The sequence below is a fragment of the Xiphophorus maculatus genome, chromosome 13 (assembly GCF_002775205.1).
Source record: "Xiphophorus maculatus strain JP 163 A chromosome 13, X_maculatus-5.0-male, whole genome shotgun sequence".
Taxonomy (NCBI): domain Eukaryota; kingdom Metazoa; phylum Chordata; class Actinopteri; order Cyprinodontiformes; family Poeciliidae; genus Xiphophorus; species Xiphophorus maculatus.
This window is the reverse complement of record NC_036455.1, coordinates 17,196,536-17,215,231: the sequence shown is the minus strand read 5'-3', so window position 1 is coordinate 17,215,231 and position 18,696 is coordinate 17,196,536. Positions and strand designations below refer to the sequence as shown.

At 43.1% G+C, this 18,696-nt stretch overlaps 1 protein-coding gene across 2 annotated transcripts; it reads right to left on the bottom strand.

The window, feature by feature from the left end:
- Window positions 1-1,718: 1,718 nt before the first annotated feature.
- Window positions 1,719-18,696, bottom strand: ube2ql1 (ubiquitin conjugating enzyme E2 Q family like 1). Of its 2 annotated transcripts, none has more exons than XM_005809097.2 (3): window positions 16,678-18,696; window positions 15,305-16,311; window positions 1,719-4,720 (listed from the first exon to the last, which is right to left on the bottom strand). In XM_005809097.2, exons 2-3 carry the CDS (start codon window positions 16,055-16,057, stop codon window positions 4,589-4,591), a joined length of 885 nt encoding a protein of 294 aa, XP_005809154.2. In that variant the 5' UTR covers window positions 16,058-16,311; window positions 16,678-18,696; the 3' UTR covers window positions 1,719-4,588. The 2 variants fall into 2 exon arrangements, with proteins under 2 accessions (XP_005809154.2, XP_023200954.1); XM_023345186.1 differs by having other exon boundaries at window positions 16,829-18,696.

Below are 18,696 nucleotides of genomic sequence, written 5' to 3'. Positions count from 1 at the left end.
TGACGAGTCAACAGAAAGTAGCAGGATGATGATGGTTTGGTGTTTTGTTTCTTTTCAGACAAGGTTCAGCTGGCTCCACCAGAGCTCTCACAGCACGGCTCTCATGCTGTTCATACAAATTTTTGTCATTCAAACGTGTCGATAGCTCTTCTATAAAATCACTGACTAGAATTTCCCCAAAATGTAGCCGCTCCCAAGTATAAAGGGCTTGTTGCTAAAACGCATCTATACGACGCCTATTCCTCTGATCACTGATAGATGATCAGAGCCATGACTGAATTAGGAATATCATGTCATGTAACTGTTTACATGCATCATTGCCATGATTTTGAATGGCTTACTGCATGAAACGCTGCAATCGGGAAATTGTGTTTTTTCAACATTGGCAGAATACATGCAAAGATTTGAGCACATTTGTACTAGAAATGCACCTTGATTTCGTTTTATGTCTCAGGTAGACCTTATGGAAACAGGAAGTCATGGATTACTGATTCGCCCTTACCAGGCAATCTGATTAACTTATTAAAATGAAGCAGAAATTCAGGGTTTGAATTCAAAGATTAACTTTATGTATTTTGCAGAATTATTCAGGGTTATTTCTTTGTGAGATGAATAAATGCACTAGAATTAAAAGTTAGATTATAAAAATGTATCAATGCCAGATTCACGCAGTTTCAATATCAATACCCAATTATCCTTCTAGGGTCATGGAAGGCCAGTGTCTTTTTCCACCATTTATTGGACAATGCTAGGGTACACCCTGTAGAGATTGACTAACCTAACCGGTTTATTTTAATGGAGAAGCATGGGGTGAACAGGCAGACCCCAGCATTGGTTGGACCCCAATGACCTCCTTCCTGCTAGCAAAGAATCCTTCCAACTGTATTATTTTTTTAAACCTACCACAATTTTAGCACGACACTCAGGAAGAAGCTCGGCAAATGTCACGGTCGGACAGCGGGGAAATTTAGGGGGCAGGTTGTCCCGTCAGACCGTCAGTTCCCAAAACCAAAACACACACACAAAAAAAACTCATCAAAGCATTTCGACCCCCTCCGGACTGAGCACAGAGTGAAAAAAAATACAAATCTCACCTCTTCAGACCGCAGGAGGGTTAAAGTTGAATTAGATTCTGGTATTGTACAAGTACTTGATTATCATACTCAAAAATGAAAAACACAAAACTGCCATTTTTATTGTTTTTTTTTTTACAACAATCAACTGCCAACAAGACAGACACTTTGTTGTTCTTTTAGCACACACCATTCGTCATTTTCTTTGGTGTTCCAATCCAGTCTGGTGTAGTTTCGAATACGATTGTTGCAATTCAGTAATTCCACATAATTCACACTGTTCCTAAATTACATATTCAGTCCAAAGAAACGTCTCCCCATCACTTGTGCAAACAAGATTTTTGTTCGCTTCCCCACCCCACTAAAACGGACTGGTATGGTAAGACAGCTGCTCTGTTCGCACAGAAGAAACAGCAAATCTCCATCAGGCTGGACAAAGCGGCTCATAAAAGCACAGAGGGCTGGTGCTTCCAGCCCTTTTCTCGACCGACGGGGGTTTTTAAGCTCTGCCCCTACCGAGCACAAAAGTGGGACAATGCAGGGGAGGCCGAGCAGAGGACACGGCAACCTGAAGTGGATCATTAAAATGCATGAAAGTGTAGCTCGGGACTCAGAATCAGAAACAAAACCACCAGCTCAGTCGGGTTTCAATAAGATGTCATTTTTATTGCACATTCCTGTTTGGTCTTGCAACGACCTTTCACCTTTTGAACTTTTTAAGACCTCGGTCTCTGACCAAACGCTTTCAAGCTAGGAGTGGGACACACACACACACGCACAAAAAAAAAACAAAGTTGCTCGCAAGTAAGCGGATCACGGGTCAGATTCCCTTGAGAAGTTACTGATCCTAGATCTGCTGCTGAGGGTCGCCTGCGTCCAGGCCGTGTTGACTGCGTTACACTCGAGCCAAATCAGTGAGTCGATTAGGACCAACAGGGAAGGGGCAGTGGCGACGTTACGGAGGGGAACAGGAAGGAGCGAGTGAATGTGTTGCCCTCCCGTAATCTTGTTTCACCCCCAACGAAAACACACCTTCCCCCTATCGCACAAATACATAAGCTATCTTTTTTTGTTTTGTTTACTTTTTTTTTTTTTTTTTTTGCTTGTTTCCTCTCATTTCCCGGTGACATTTCCTGCAACATGCTTCAAAAATCATCGTTTTGGCAAACCACAAATAAATTAAAACACAAACATTCAACACAATGTGACTTCTTTTTTTTTTTTTTTCCATTCAGGACATTTAGAAAGAAATAGAAAGTCCATACAGTACAGGACTCAAAAAAAGAAACAAAAAATATTAATATAAATTAAAATAAAGAAAAGAGAAGCATTTGCATTTTTGTTTTCTCTATTTTTCTTGCTTTTTCTTGAAAAACGATATACAGTAGCTAGCTACCAATCACGTAACACATGCAGATATATTACAAATAGTCAGTTAACCCAGTTAGTTTCTGCAAACTACCAGTCTAAACTATGTCACAAAAAAGGTTTCTCTTGGAACCAGCAAACACTCAGCTTTTGAGATATTTTGTTGTAACAATTACTCAGATTACAGTTTTGTCTGAAATTAAAGAGCCAAACTCGTAAAAAAAAACAAACCAAAAACAAAGAAACCACTAGCACGCTTTAGAACATGATCACATACCAGATGGTGTGTCTCTGTTGACGGTTTTTTTTTTGTTGTTGTTGTTTTGTTTTGCTCACGGATGTTTGCTATCGGCCGCGAACCACGATTCAGCTCATCCGAACTTATCATTTAGCTACATCTTGCCACGAACAGGCCGCTCCCTCGCTTCGAAAGCGACGATATGTCAGTGCCCAGCGCGGGGCTTGACGTCCTCCGTCCTCCTGCTCTCGCTGCTCTTTTCTAATGACGGTCTGCGGAAATGTCAGACCAATTAGCGGCCTTTCCTCTGACATTTACCTGGAACGTAGCGAAACAGACCGGACCGGACGGAGGGACGGACGGACGCTCTGCCCAAAAGGCCCATGACTGATACTGTGGCTGTACGCTTGATTTCCGACGCCTAGAAACTCCTTTCAAAAGGATGGAACTCAAGAACTCAACAGGTAGAGCAAATAAAACCCGTCGCTCAGCCGCTTTGCAAAGCCGCCTGACATTTTCCCAAGAGCAGCCGGCAGTGATCAAAGAGCTTCTTCTTCTTCTTCTTCTTCTTCCTTCCTTCCTTGTCCTCCTTTTCTCCCCGCCGCATCAATCAGGAGTTCTCTGATGCATTCCTTCACTTAAAGCGCCGGCGAAACGTCTGTGTGGAGCCAAAAGGTTTTTCCATTCTTTTCCTGCTAACATTTTCTTCTTTACATGAAGGGTCGACAGACATCGTCTACGGTTAAAACTCCAGTCATGTTTAACGTAATGACACAGACAGCGGGACAAGACGGCTAGTGGTTTAGCTAAAGAAATGAGCGCTCCCTTCAAGTGGTAGCGTCAGTCGCAGTTAGCCAAGTGTTTCACCGTTTTAAAGGGTTGTCTCTTCGTAAACACACAGACACACTGAAGCCCGGCCTTCAGCTGGACCATCTGGTATCTAAATCATGGGAATTACATCCTCCTTCCACTCCTACAGACAAGCTAACATGAATGCAGAGAGAGAACGAAAGAAGGTGACTGACTATCATTCTGTTTATCACACAAGGGCTTTGCATAAAGCAACGTGAGACTTTTTTTTTTTAAACCCATCTACGCAACACAGCTCTAAGTTTAGCCACAAGAGAAGGAAAGAGAGAGAAAGAGAAACAAAGCAAGTTAAAGAAGAAAGCGTAAGAGCACAGCTCCATGTAAATTACAATCGTTATGTTGCATTGGACCGTGAGCAACGGCACAGTCGAAAGCAAGAGAGGGAGAAAAACAAAAAACTAAACGAATGACGGAACAAGTGGGTATAAATGCCAGTGCGCTGCCCGTCTATTAAACATTAACAGCTTAATTTGTATGTAAATGACCCGAGAGCTACACGAATGGTTGGTTGTAGCCAGTTCAGTGCTAAAGAGAGGATTGGCGAGAAAGATGAGTCTCCTTTATTCAGTAGTCTTTCACATGGTGTGGAAAAAAAAAAGTTCGCATATCCGATTTGTCCGGCTGCACCTACATAAGTGTGTGCTGGGGGGAATAGGAAAAAGAAAATAAATAAATAAATCCGATGGAAGTGACGCACATTCCCAGCTGATTTCTTTTAAAGTGAAACATTCATACACGAACGCCCTCCTTGCTCTGCTGCCTCTTTCTGAGTTAGCAGAAAGATTCCCTGGACAAGACGGTGAAGAAAAAGAAAAAAAGCAACAAAAAACCGCTTCTGTAGTAGTGTGGTAACAGTAATAATGAAAAAACGTTACCAAAAAAAAAAAAAAAAACGTTGCGTGAAACAGCCAAAAGTGAAGATAAGTCATTTTTGAGTTAGCATGGTGTGTTGTTTTGCGCGTCGAGGCTAGCTTGTATTTTTTCTTCTTCTTCTTCTCTCCGGCTAGCACGGGCGGGTGGAGGGATGGCGGCCGGATACTCAGCCGTCGGAAATGGGTGGGGACACCCAGCCGTACTTCTCGTGGGTCTTCACCAGGGACTTGAATGTGGCCTCAGCCTCTTTACGACTAAAAGCTTTCTTGGACTTTCCTGATTTCCTGCAAATACGGCCCTGCAAGACACAGAAAGAGGGAAAGAGGTTAGTAAAGTGTGGCGTAACAACATTAGCACACGTAATTATGGTCTGTAGGATATTAGTATCACAGTCTAGACACATACACACTTTATATTTCCTGAACTTGAGCTTCCTTCAGTGGTAAGGCTGGATGAAATGGCTACTTATGCCACGTTTCATATACCTCTGATGTCAAAAACTACCTTCGGGAGTCAAATTTAAGAATGTTCCACCTACGAGTTCAGAAACTGAAAGTATTTCCTCATTCTTCAGGTAAGTGACCTGTCTTTTCTTTTTTTTTTACATTCTGTGTTTTTCAAAGACAGTACTAAGCATTCACTCATGTAATAGTGCATGTATGCCAGTCAGTCATCTTGGATTGATTAGGAGATCAGAGTTGGTGTGCAACTGTTGACTTATTGGCATTAAAATGACAACTTCTGGGGACTTTTCTGTGAAATTTTAACAACTGTATTTTGGAAGTTTCTGACTGAAAAGGAATTTTTTTGTCAATCAAGCAGTACCAGTGGAGGCTAATTAATATTTTTGGTTTGTTTAGCTTTTTATTATTTATATAACATCAAACAAGAAACCACAATTTACTCCATTTCAGCTGATTTTTAAAAAATGAAGGAGGACAGGTTTTCTCCCGAGACCTGCTGCTGCTCCAAGGCCAACAGAATCAATGTCGTTTTAGAACCAGAGCTGCTGCCTGGAGATTTTAACGCCGTGCTTAATAATTATTGTCATTATTGATTACCAGGCCAAACATTTTAATTTAAAATAGATTAGCCGTTCTCCTTAGCATGTCGGAAACCATGATCTATCAGGGAGGTTTCCATTCATTCTGCAGTGGTTCAAAGAACGACAGTATGCCGGTTATATTTACACCGAAACAAGAGGCAACAAGTTAATTGCACACAGGAAACTTGATCACTCACATTTTAAAAGAAAAATAAATGAATTTCATCAGAATTTGCTCCCAAGTGAACTTTCCATAAAATCTATCGTTTCATCTCGACATCCTTGAAATAATTATAAAGAGGCAAATTTTACACCCCTATCAAACCAGTTCATAAACATTGCAAAACTGGTATTTCTTGGTGGTTATGTATTTTCCCCAATAACGGAGAAATTGGTAAAATTTCACACTTTATTTAACTCTGTTCTAAAGAAATGATATTGATACGAATTGATCGGTACGAAACATTCGACAACAGACGTTTCTCCTTTTGGGTAGCAGAAAGGATGCCACCAAAAAGGAAGTCAAGAAAAGATTGAAATGGCTAAACCACAAAAATGGCGACAGGACGAAATGACCCGTATGCTTCTTTCCAATCACTGCTAAGTACCGCCACTTTCTGGAAACAGACAATTTAAAGGGAAGCAGGAACTCAGCTTTAAACGGATAAAAAGAATCGATTTGTTCGAACTTCAAAGAGCACCTCACGTCAGAACAATCTGCATTTGATATCTTGTACGCCGTCAGTCGAAAAGAAATATGGCTCCTTTGTTTAGCGACGTTGTCATACTCCTGCTGGCAACACAGGACAGATTTACAAAGATTAAAAACAAAAAAAACCAGGCCACACAACGCACATTGATGAAGTTAATGGCGAATGCTCTGCCGCAGGGAGAGAGATGTTGACAGAAGGAGTAGCCTGAACGCGGGGCTGACCGGCTCCGGATCAATGTTTAAAAGGCAGAGAACGAGCTTTTAAGACGTCAGCTTTAATCAGAAGCCAAAACCAGAAGCAGCCACTGCAATAATTGATGGGAAAGCCGTACACGTGTGCACAAAGTAAGTCTTCCCCTGCTCAGTGCAAAAAGCGTCGCAGCGTCTGACTGATGCATTTTCGCCTACCGAGCTGTAGCCTGGGACTAAGAATATACATGAGGGAAACATGAATTCAGCAGAATGATGAGAGCTGCTGCTTCTGCTGCTACCGGCAGTGTTAAAGTCTTCCCTGATGAAGCCTGCGTAGGCGGGCCAACAGGAAAGGAGACAACTGTCTCCGTGCTGCTAGGAGACATCTATGGCCATGACAACAACGCTCTGATTCACACCAGCAGCCACAGTTTTGCATGTATTTAAAAAAAAAAATCACCTCTGCGCATTCGAGTTTCTTTACGCTCGGCAGCATTTACAAAATAAATATAAAATACAAATAATACTGCGTTACAGTAAGTCTTTCTTCTGTTGGATTTGTTTGTAGGAGTGCAGGAACGCTGCATCATTTCTCTTCGCCAGGCATGTTTTCTTTTTTCTGGCCAGAGGAAAGTGGCGTCGAGTCTTTGAGCCGAAACCAATACTAATGAAATTTCCTCAGAGGTTAGGTCCTCTGCATGCTGCAGTGCGGTGCGGCGCGGCGCGGCGCAGAGCAGCAGCAACCCCGTATCATCACACATCGCCGCGCACTCCTGCGCTGCCACGTACAGGAGTCAGGGGAGGAGGCGTCACTCTAAACCCACACAAAAAGGTCATAAACTACTATTGAGGCGTTTTATTCTTCCATTAGTTGTTAAAGAAACACGTCTCTGGAATGAGCTCTGCTGGATTTGTGCTCAGTTGTGTAAAAAAAATACTGATTTTGTTTGAATATTTACCTTTAAAATGTGCAAATCTGAACATCTATGAACCGGAGCTAAAACTGCCAACAGATAGAGAGAGCATGTGCAGATCCTTTGTACAGGATTCTGATGACCCATTTTTTTTATTCGCAGCAGGGAAAACAGTTCAAATGACGTAATCTGGTTTTCTAGTGATTTTTGTGTTTGAATTTGAGCTGTGATTCCACAATAAATAAAAAAGTGTCAAAGATGACCTGAGAACATGTTTAGGTCAAATCAAAACTGGTAACTTCTGTCCAGATCTTAGATTCTGAAGCCTGAACCCTAAACCATGACACCTGCTCTTGACCTTGAATACAAACTACATTCATGAGTTGCTAAAGTGCATCTTATAAATGTTAGAAAAACATTAGTTGAGGTGAAACTGTTAATTGGCTCTCCAAATACCTTCTAAGTGTTTTAAAGCATTAAAAAAAAGGAAAGCTCTGCTTCAAGAACAAACACAGAATAGCAAACAGGTCAGTAAGTAAGGGCAGTAGCAGCACCTTTTATTTTGAAATATAAGCCGTATTTACGCATAAACCTTTTATGTCACACCTGTTACAATACATTGTTTAAAGTGAAAGATGCACTTTAAATTATGTTAATTGCTGTTGTGAAGTCAAAGGATCTCATTCGGAAAGGCTTTCCTTCACACATACATCATGCATTCCTGAACTATGTCGGGTTTCACACTGGGGTTGGGTATTAGATCTGGTGAAACTTATGTGAGCAAAATTTAGCTAAATGTGACAATTCTAATTTGCCTGAAAAATCCAATATTTACTCCACATGCTCTGGGCCAGGTGGTGTTATAGAGGGGAAAAAATGCACCACCCACTGAACATTTAGGACATCTGATAGATAGATAGATAGATAGATAGATAGATAGATAGATAGATAGATAGATGTCTATTATGTGAAACCTAACTGAACAGTGAATGTCTGTTAATTAAAATGTGATTTTAGGACTTTATTACCATGATGCAGTGAGACACTTCATGGAATATTCTATGGCCATCTGATGGAATACCAGTGTGCCCTAATATGTCCCTGCTTGGCTATTTTAGGCCAAAAGCTACGCAGCGGATAAAAGGGGATGAGGTGCTAACAGAATGATCTGGAGATTAGGGCTGCAGTTTCCATTCTTGTAGCAACGGTGGCCTCGTTTTACCGCAGGGCTTAGAGACTCTCGCATACATCCCAGCCAACCCGTCTCAGCAGCGCCGAGCGTGGCCTATTAATTCTCCGGTTAGATAGTCCATCAGGGCGATTCAGGTCATTTAAATGTGGAGTTTTGAATCATTAAATGAAACCAGGTGAATGCACAGATCGGTGAGTAATGTCACTGCGGACAGTAAGACGATGTCTGAAGCCTATTAGCGCTGCAATGACAAACAGTAGGATTTTTTTTACGTCATTTGTTTTGAAAAATAAATGCATGACTCACTGGGTGACTCATTCAGACAGACATTATATTGCAGTGGTGCTTGTGTACTTGCTTTGTGGTCCTACTTTTCATAAAGTCACATTAAATGGCATCGTCGTTTTTTCTCAAATGGCCCCCCCACAGGTCCGCTAGTCGGGGGTGAGTGGGAGGACCGAGGCTGTGGATGGTGCTGTTAGGAGTGGCTTGGAGGGAAGGGGAGCCACTGTGTAGCCTGTGCTCCAAAGACTGGAGAAACGAACGAAAGGTAAAGGGACAAGCAGAAGACACCAAAAGTCAAGTTCATCTGATCATGTAAAACCTAAACAACATGGGGCCACCTGTCTTTAAAACCTGCTTAGCCTCAAGTTGAGGCTGAAAAATGTTGATTTAAATGTTTGATGCAAACAAATCGTAAACCTCAAAATGACAGCCCGTTGCCTCCTATTACAATTATTCTGATATCTTACTATTAAAGAATTAGAACACCAGTGAACCTGATAAAGGGTTCGAGTTGATAGGCTTTGATTTGTCCAATTTACGAAAAAGCCAAGCACCTGTTTCTGCATCCTAAAAACAAAATCCACCACAATTAGCCAGAGTTTGAAAGAGATGGTAGGTGGAATACAAGGTGTGTGTGTGTTTGGGTGCGCAAGTGTGTGTTGTGATTCAGCGAACGCCCCAGGCGGACGCTGTGCCATGCCAGTGTTTATCCTGCTCAGCTAAGCGCTCGCTCATTGAGAGGGACACACTCTAGTGTAGAGTGGCTGTTGGGTAATCGTGTGAATGGAGATCAGTCAATGGGCTGGGCAGAGCAGGGATGGCCCCAGTGCATGTTGGGAGGTAGCTCTTGGGGTCGGGTTGCATAATGTGGACATGTGCTCCCGGGGTCGGGATACACAGCTAGAGGATCGATGCCATCACGAGTTCAGTAACCCTATGGTTCTGTCGGATGCTCATTCAGCGGTAAAGAGCCGTTTTCTTTGAAATAAAATTCATAGCATGAAAAGCGAAACAGTTGAAAAGGGAATCAAAAACACGAGTGTCATTTTTTTCAACTTCTATTTTCACATCGTCAAATGGATATTCTTTTTGCAAAAACAGTCCTTCTAACTCAAGGTGTCCTCCAGATTTTACAAACAAGGCCTGTAGATGTCATCAGAAGGTAAACACTTTTGATATTAACTCTGCCACTCAGAATAATTGTTTAAAACATCGCTCTGAAACCCTGAATGTCTTTCAAAGCATTCCAACATTGATAAAAACTGGACTTTTTAAGTCATGTTAAAAGTCAGACCTGGTTGTCCAGTCTGATCGAAGCATCTGCCACATCCAAACCGAATTTAAACGCGGACGTCATATTCACATTTCGCTTTTGAGTCAACTTTAAAATGTTGTTTAGATGGAAGGCAATGTCATCTTTTCTGCAACATGTCAACACAATTTTGTTTGCAGAGGAAAGGTCCTCTAGGAAAACCAGTTTTATTGAAAGACACCATCTGTAGCTTCCTGATAAGGCATGTTTAATTATCCCTGTCGTATCCAGTTTAGTCAAGAGAAGTAAAACTGGCAGAATATGCACTAAATTTAGCCTGATCAGATACTGTAGTCACTCTATCACCTCTTGAGGATTATTGCCAGCACTATTCATTTATCCGGAAGCTACATTTTTAGTATTTTGAAGTGTGTTTAGTGCACTATACTTAAAAAAGAAAACCAACTACATTCAACCAATTGTCTACACCCTCTGGTCCTTGAAGGGCTTCAGGGTGTGGGACCCGGAGTTCAGCCTGGACAGGTCGCCAGTCCATAATATGTTCACAAACACACTTAAAGATAACTTAGAGTGACCAATTGAACAGTCATAGTTTTGGACTGTGGGATAATGCCAGAGCAACCAGAGAGAACATATTCGTGCAAGAGAAGAACAAGCAAACTTCATACAGAAGGACCCTGGGTTGGAATTCAACCCAGAACCTTCTTGCTGCAAAGCAACATTGCCTCAACTATGTTAAACTCTAAAAGTCAAGACTGAATTTGCAAAATTTTGTCCCCATGATAAGGTACAAATCTTAAATCATTGCCATACAAATCTAGAGGCTGTAGTTTTAGACAGTGGGATCTGACATATAAGTATGATCTTCAGCTACACCATACATACTGTATGCAATCTGATAAAGATATACTAGGTGATTTTACGCAGTATTGTACTACCATCAAACTATTGCATGCCAGTCTTAGGCTTCAATAGTTTGTAAAGATATGTAGCTTTAAGGAAACAGTTATTCAGTATCACCTTTTGATGAATTTGATACTGCAGCACATGCATTTTGATCACTGACTAAGCCATGCTGCCACAAATGTTTGTAACGTACCAAAATAAACTATGGGATGTTATATTCACCACACATAAGTGTTACTGCTACATAAGTTTACACAACTGTCACTTCTTAAAGCGTTATACTTTATCTCATGCTAAACCATGCAAATGCCTAGTCTGCACCAATGAAGATTTACGAACTGAGCTCATTCGGAACTGTTTGACCAATAATTATTTGGGCACTTGAGGTCACTCGCACTGTTTAAGGAGCATTGAGCTTCCATCATACGAAGATAGCATACCCTGTATGGACACAGAATGAGGAATGTTAGTTACCCCCTTCCTACCAATACAAACACACTATCCATAATGACAGCACATTCAAATTGACATGTACTTAAATATGCCAACATATGCGGCAGTCAAAAAAAAACTACTGTGACAGCCGAATTAATTTAATTTCCGTTGAAAACGTTCATCCAAGCACCAAGCTGTTTTTACGCCTGTCTGACATTTCTCGAGTCAGTGGTTTGGAGTTTAAATGTGCTACATAAAAACTCTATTAGGATCTGTCTGCAGTAAAGAGTGACAAGAGAGGGGAGCTGGTTGCACCGTATCAAATTAACTATTGCGCAACTCCGTACACAGGTGTATCGTTAAACACTTGTGCACTCACAACAAGGCAGCAGCACAGATCGGATTACCAAATTGGATTGTGTTACGAAGACACCTCGGCTGTGTTTGTGCTCCCCAGACTGGAGGTTTCTACCTTCTGCACACCAAAAGGGGGGCGTTGGGACCTTTGTTTACCCAGACGCAGGAAACATAATTGGGTTCCTAACCGGAAGTTAGATACCCATCCACAGACATCAACACGTGGATGACCGTGCGTGCGTCTGCTTGCGAAGGGACTGTGTTGACTCTCGACTCGGCGCTGTGTCACCACATGTATCCTCTCACACTAAAAATAGGCAGGAACTTTCTAAATGGGCAGCATCACTATTGTCACATGGAACCTGTGGCCAAGGGCAGATAAATATATCCTGTGTATCCAGGTATATATAGAGCTGCGTGTGCTCGGTCAGACATGATGCATGGGAGGCGAAAGCATCGCCTGGTTAATCAGGATGCAGTACATCCCAAGTGCTGATGTAGACACGTCAACAAAGAGATGAAGCAATGCACACACGCACACACAGGAATAATTCATCAATATTGTTTCCATTAGCAAAACAGAGAAGAAGGAAGACGCTGTACCATAATTAGTGATTGCTCCAGAGCTGCTAGCTCATCTCCTCAAGCAGCAAGTCAAGATCAACGCACACAAACACTCGCGCACACATCTTTCTCGCTCTCTCTGAAGTGGGCACAGCTTCTGCATGACCTCTCTTGAACACACGTGCTTTCTGACCACAGATGACTCTGGAATAATGCTGCGTTATGTCACCAAAGCTCTGTGGGATGGTGGGGGCAGAGGATGGGAGAGTCTCTGTGACACTTTCTGTAAGATCTAACACCAAAGCACTCAGAGCAAAGCAAGGGAGAAAAAACCCCCTAAAAGAGCGGTCTCAGCATGAAATTATGGCAAAAAACATGTCCGTTTTAAAACGCGGCTTTTGAGCGCGAAAGTCCTTGCTGACATTTTCACCGGAACTGCGGAGCTGCTGCTGTGCACCGCTGCCAGCACTTGGGATATGAAAAACAGATTTGGCAAGATTACATAATCCAGTCAGCCTAAATCACAGAGGACAACCGTAGGCTACATAGCTGCTGTCTGTACGCCTCCATCTGTCTCTCCGTCCATCGTCACGTGTTGAATAAAATGCTTTATTTTAGCCTAATGCTAAGTGCGAATGCTCATGAAAAGCGTGGTGGAAAACCGCAGGCGGATGTTTCTGTGTCATGGTGGCGGGTCTTTGTAGTCAAAACCTGCTGATTTATGGAGGTGATGAGAGGAGAGCCAGCATGGATGCACTGCATGAAATGGCTGCCATAAAGTCACAGAAATTTACTATGTGCTACAGTTCTGGCTTTACTTGGAGGAGAAACAAGACCTGAGTAGTGTGTAGCTACCTGGGGTTAATAAACTGAGCTACGAAAGATATACAAAGTGTCTTAGAAGCAAACATGTTTGACTTATTTTAAAGTGTAATGGTAAAGTCATACTCGTGATGATATTCTGAGTTTTTAAGACAAATTTGTCTCAAAGGAAAGATGTCAGAAGTAAGGCTGACTTAAGCTGGTTGTTTATTTTTGAGTTATAGCTTGATAAATTAATACCTGGGTGAATAAATCATTCAGTTTAGTTCCCACATCTACACTGATGTGGGTACCCTGAACGTTCAGAAAACCCTGAATGTGGAGAACAGGGGAGCAAATAATATTTACAGACTTATGTAAAAATGTTTTTTTTTGTTTGTTTTTTTAAATTATTATTATTATTAAAAACCCGTCAAAATATCGTACCCACCTGTTCTGCCCCGGCCCAAAATATATTATGTCTCCTAAAAAAATCGTTGAAAAAAAACTTTGGTGCTATAAAAAGATCGTTTGTTTAGGTCAGACATTTATCTAAATGGCTAAATAAGCATTTGCTAACCAACCATATGAACTGACTTTTGGTGGGTCAGTTCACCCTTTTGCCAGTTTATACCTCCATTTCCCGGGTTCATAATAGAGACGACTGGTATGGGAGGTATTCCACTGACCGTACACCAATTCACAACCATCAACAAGATGTTTTGTGACCACTTTGGCAGCTGGAAAACAAACTGATTTTATCCAGTATTTTCCATAATCTACTACAGGAAAATATGACTTTATGAATCCAGTGAATATTATCTACCACCAGTGGGTCATCAGTTAATTTGGTTTGAACAATGACCCTAATCTGAGAAATTTCATAACAGTCAACAGACCTACTTAGATGGAGATCAGAACCACAATATATGGAAATAGCTTGTCGTATAAACTCTTCACAAAAACTAAATTAAATAATCAATGACAAATAAATTGTCTCTGCACATACAGAGCTATGAAATGTTTCGGAAATAGTACAATCTGGGAATAAAAATGGCAACCAGTGGGTGCAAAGTTGCTGATGGGGCAAACTGACCCAGTGCCACGTTCTGAGTACACTGCAGGAACTTGAAAATATGAACTGAGTATTTTAGTTTCCGCTTAAAGTTGTATCTAATTTAACCTAATATAGGTCATGAAATGCAGTATTTCGCTGTTCCATCATAAGTATATTGGGTGGTCCACATGTGACGACAGCTTGCAAAAGACTTTGGATGTCCATCTGGTCAAAGGATTCTATTCAGGGGTGCCTCAAGGTGGCCAGCTGGGGCCCCTGATAATCTCAGTGGCACCCCAGAGCGAAAAGCTACAACAGAACTTTCTGTGATCATGTAATGTCATCACATGGTAAAGGCCAGGTAGGGAGTTCGTCAGTTACTACCCAACATGCTGATTTTTCATTTTGAAAGCTTTTGCATGTAGGTCATTTCAGAGCCACTGTCAATGGAAATTGTTTTTATTAATTGTAACTTATTAAATGATGTACTCGCTAACTTTAAATGTATAAGCCATATTATACTTATAAGACTGTCTAGCTGGAGGGCTTAGGGTGGCCATTGACCCCCACATTGCCCTGCCTCGATGGCCCAACTTGGTTACATTGTGTCTGAAAATAGTTTGATGCCTAATTTATTTAAGAATTCCAACCTGAACTTATCAAACTTAAATGTTCAAGCTCCAATAAAGCAACATCTCTAAAATCAAACCAATAAAATCTCCTGATATTAGATTTTGGGTTTTGTTGTAACCTCTGCAAGATTGTTAATGTCCCCCTTGTGGCCAACCCTAAAACACATCTAACTGGCATTGGCTTTGTATTTATTGGTGATACCAAAAGGAAACGACCAGATGGGAGGCAATACAACGGTAAATAAAGGGGCAGTCTCTGAATGATACACAAAACAACATAAAAACAAATAAACTTATCAAAATGCACACTCGCCCACCTTAAAATCATGACGCACACCACACTATCTGGCTGACCAATAAATCCCTAGGGTTTGCTCTTGCCCTCTCTGGTCTTAAAAAAATCCATTCAAAGTATAATTTTCGCCTGAATTCCTGACCGAACTGCCCCCATCCTGCCTTAGAGACGATTAATGTGTCGGATGGGCCGCCGAACGCTCTGAGCACCGACCCCGCTCACCTGTCCTTTTACAAGGCTGGCAGCGAACTGCCTCATCACCGCCTCCACCGTGTAGGCGCTGGACCACCCGCGGGGGGTCAGCAGCTCCATGCAGATGGCCCCGCCGTCCAGCACGTAGCCGTTCTCCAGGCGCGGCGTGAGGACCCGCATGAACGGCGGCGAGAAGGGGAAGTTGTCGGGGAAGGTGACGTTGAGCAGGATGAACTCGGTGCTGGTCTCCTTCATGTCCTGCCACAGCGCCGAGTCCTTGTCCACCTGGTGCAGCTTGACGTTCCAGTCGAACAGGTTGTCCTCCACCAGCTCCACCGTGATGAAGTTGTCCCCTAACCTCCGGATCTCCTGCAGCTCCTTCATCAGGCGCCGCGTCCGCACCTGGGTGCAGTGCTGCCGGTGAGGCGCCAGCGGCGGCACGGAGGAGGCGCTGGGGGCTTTGCTACCGCCGCCGCTCCCTCCTCCTCCTCCTCCGCCACCACCACCACCTCCTCCTCCACCCACCGTCTGCTGCTTCTCCTTCGCATCCTTGCCCTGCTTGTCTTTGCCGGCCGGCTTGTCCTTGCCGTGCTGGTCCAGCTTCCTCGCCTTGATCTCCGGGGTGCTCAGCAGGTTGGTCTCGTTGGCGGTCTGACAGTGTTTGTTGGCGTTATTCTTCTGGTTCCCCTTGGTCCCCTTCAGCGAGCCCTGGTGGTGCTTCGGATCCTCCGTGTCTCGGTCGTGCAGGCGGATCAGACCGATCTTCCGCAGTAGGGTGGCCATCGTTTGGATAGACTTCTACCTCTCCGCTTATCCGCCCCCTGTTCCAGGGGCGAGACTCGCTCCTTTTTGAGTCAGGCACAACCTTTATGGATCAGAAACCTCTTGTGGGTTTTTTTTTCTCTTCCCCTCTCTCTTTTCTTCCGCAGTCCACCCCCCTCCTCTCTCTCTCTCCGTTAGCTGTAGCCTCTGGATGAGCGCACAACCGGAGAGCCTGGGCCGTTTGCGTCTCAGCGCATCGTCTCGACGCGGTTCATCTGTAGGCAGAAAAACAGCGTCAAGACAATTAAATCCACTAATAACACCAAGCAGAACATCCGAGCTGACCCGCCTTCCTCCTTCACATAAACCGATCGGACATTATGACTGCAGTTGTGTCACGATAGGACGATGCGTTCCGCAGAAGCAATTAGGTGATAATCCATTTCTACAGGACGGTGTGCGCTTCATCATCAGCGCGTACAAAAGGAAAAAAAAAATCTAAGGAAGATGATGTCATGGTTAAAGGAAGGCAAAGGAACACAATTAACGAATGTCTACTAAAAAAAATGCCAATAGTCATGTCAAATCGATCATAGTTAAACAAAATGAATAAATAAATAAATAAAAATCAACGCCTGTACCTTTGACAAATCCACATCAGGCCTATCATCTAATCAGTTCAATTGCCTATAATCAAGTTGTCCGCTCTTCTTTTCTGTGTCGCTCCGCCTCAAACACAACCAGCACTTTAAAAGCAGCAGTCCGGCAGATGGAGAGGGGCTCTGAGGTTACCGAGGTCCGCTGAAACCCGGAGAATGCGTGGCGTCCCGAACTACAGCCCGGACAGCGATCCCGCGGTCCTGCGTGAGTGTGTTGGTCTCTCTTTCTCTCTCTCCCTCTGTGAATATATGTATATGATGGAGGGAGGAATAAAAGGTCTCCACCATCCAGTGGACCTGCCGTCGGCGAGAGCTGCAGTGATGAAGAAGAGAAGGAGGTAAAAAGAGAGAGAGGAAGAGGAGGAGGAAGTTCGATGTGTGTGTGCAGCTGCAGCAGCTCCTGCTTTAATGCAGCCGTGTATGAAACACACACAGACACACACACAGTAAATCCTTCTCTTCTCCTCAGCAGCGTCTGTGCTCACCGGTGGGAGTACTGCCTTTCAAAATAAAAGCCTTTGGGTTCCTTTAGAGCCTGGAAAAGGCTGGAAGTAAATTTAAGGGTTTCCAGGCAGGGCTGTCCGCAAGTATTTTGGGGGCAGTGAGCAGATTTCAATTTGGGGCCCAACATGTTAACAGCAGATGACATTTTGGTGTGACAAGTTACTATTGATTAGAACCTTACAGGAGTAGCAAGTGTATGATCGCCGATCACTGTCTCTTGTTGCCGATCACCAAAACGATCACCTGTATCTCACTTCGCAGCCTGCGTGTGCAGCTCGTCTCCTCTTTCCTCCACACTGCACAAGCGCGCAGCAACAAATCCTGTCGTGAGGAACTGTGTAAGAGTGTAAAATTACCTCGGGGGTGAAGCACGTAAAAATGCATCAACAGAACGAATCTAATATGATATTTTTAAAAAACAAGCACTTGAGAGAGTTTGGCTACATGGAGGCTCAATGCAAGGAAAAAATGACATCCGGAGCGGCCAGATAGCAGGTAAAGCAGCGCACAACTACCAACACTCACCCGGATTAGCATCACGGGTCACAAAGCTAAACAAATAGCCCGAAAAATAATTCGTGTCTTCGAGCTGGCGGTGAAAGATGTTGGTTCTGCTCCCGCTGTTGAGCCGCCGCTACGCGCTACTGGGCGCCGTTTCTGCTCCACCCTGAACGTCTTTTGATGCAACCTGCATTTGACTTTGAATGAATGTTTTCCTCTTTTACTAGACATTATTTGATATAGGCAGTGTTGAGAGACTTATTTGACCCGTGTATAATTTAGGGTACAGAGAGCCTTACTGTTAAAGGTTGGTTAACTGGTTGCAGGTTTTTCAGTTGTTCTTTTGACTGAGTAGCTCGGTCTAGTGCCTGCAAGTATGTTGCATGTTTACGTTAATTAGGTAAATTTATTACCAGATCATTTTTAAAATTTTGCCAGATCACATAGTATCATTTATAACTAACGTGAAAAATAAACAGTCAATCCAGGCGATCGGCAAAGATACCATGGGTGATCCGATACCATGGGTGATCGGTATCGGAATCGGCAGCAAAAAACCCGATCAGAGCATTGTAACCCACAGGGGGGCCCAGAAAATTTTTGGGAACCACTGTCTTAGTTTGATTTCAAAGGACAGCTCCTGTTCAGCTCGGCTTATCGGGGTGTTTCTTTGAAACCGTGTTTTTGGCAGGAAGGGATCTATCAAAGCAAAACCAAGCAATGTCAACTACACAAACTTTCACTTTGAGTTTTTTGGTTTTGTTCCCAGCTCAGTGGGTGCCAGTGCACTTCAGATTAGAAAATAGCAATGCAGCAAGGGCTCGGCGTTGTTCTGGAGCTCAGCAAAGAGCAGGAAGGATCCTGAAGCCAGTTCCACCAAACAATTTGAATAAAAGCAAACAAGTACTTCCTACTTAGTTTATGTCAAATAGGTCAATGTTTACTTCTGTCGTTTGGTTTTACTTTATGGGTTATGTGCAGGAAAAATGACTGTAA

Coding starts and splice junctions, on each gene's coding strand:
- ube2ql1 (XM_005809097.2), bottom strand. CDS start 16,057: ATGGCCACCCTACTGCGGAAGATCGGTCTGATCCGCCTGCACGACCGA. Junction 4,721..15,304: donor CCAGCCTTGTAAAAGGACAG/GTGAGCGGGGTC, acceptor TGTGTCTTGCAG/GGCCGTATTTGCAGGAAATC.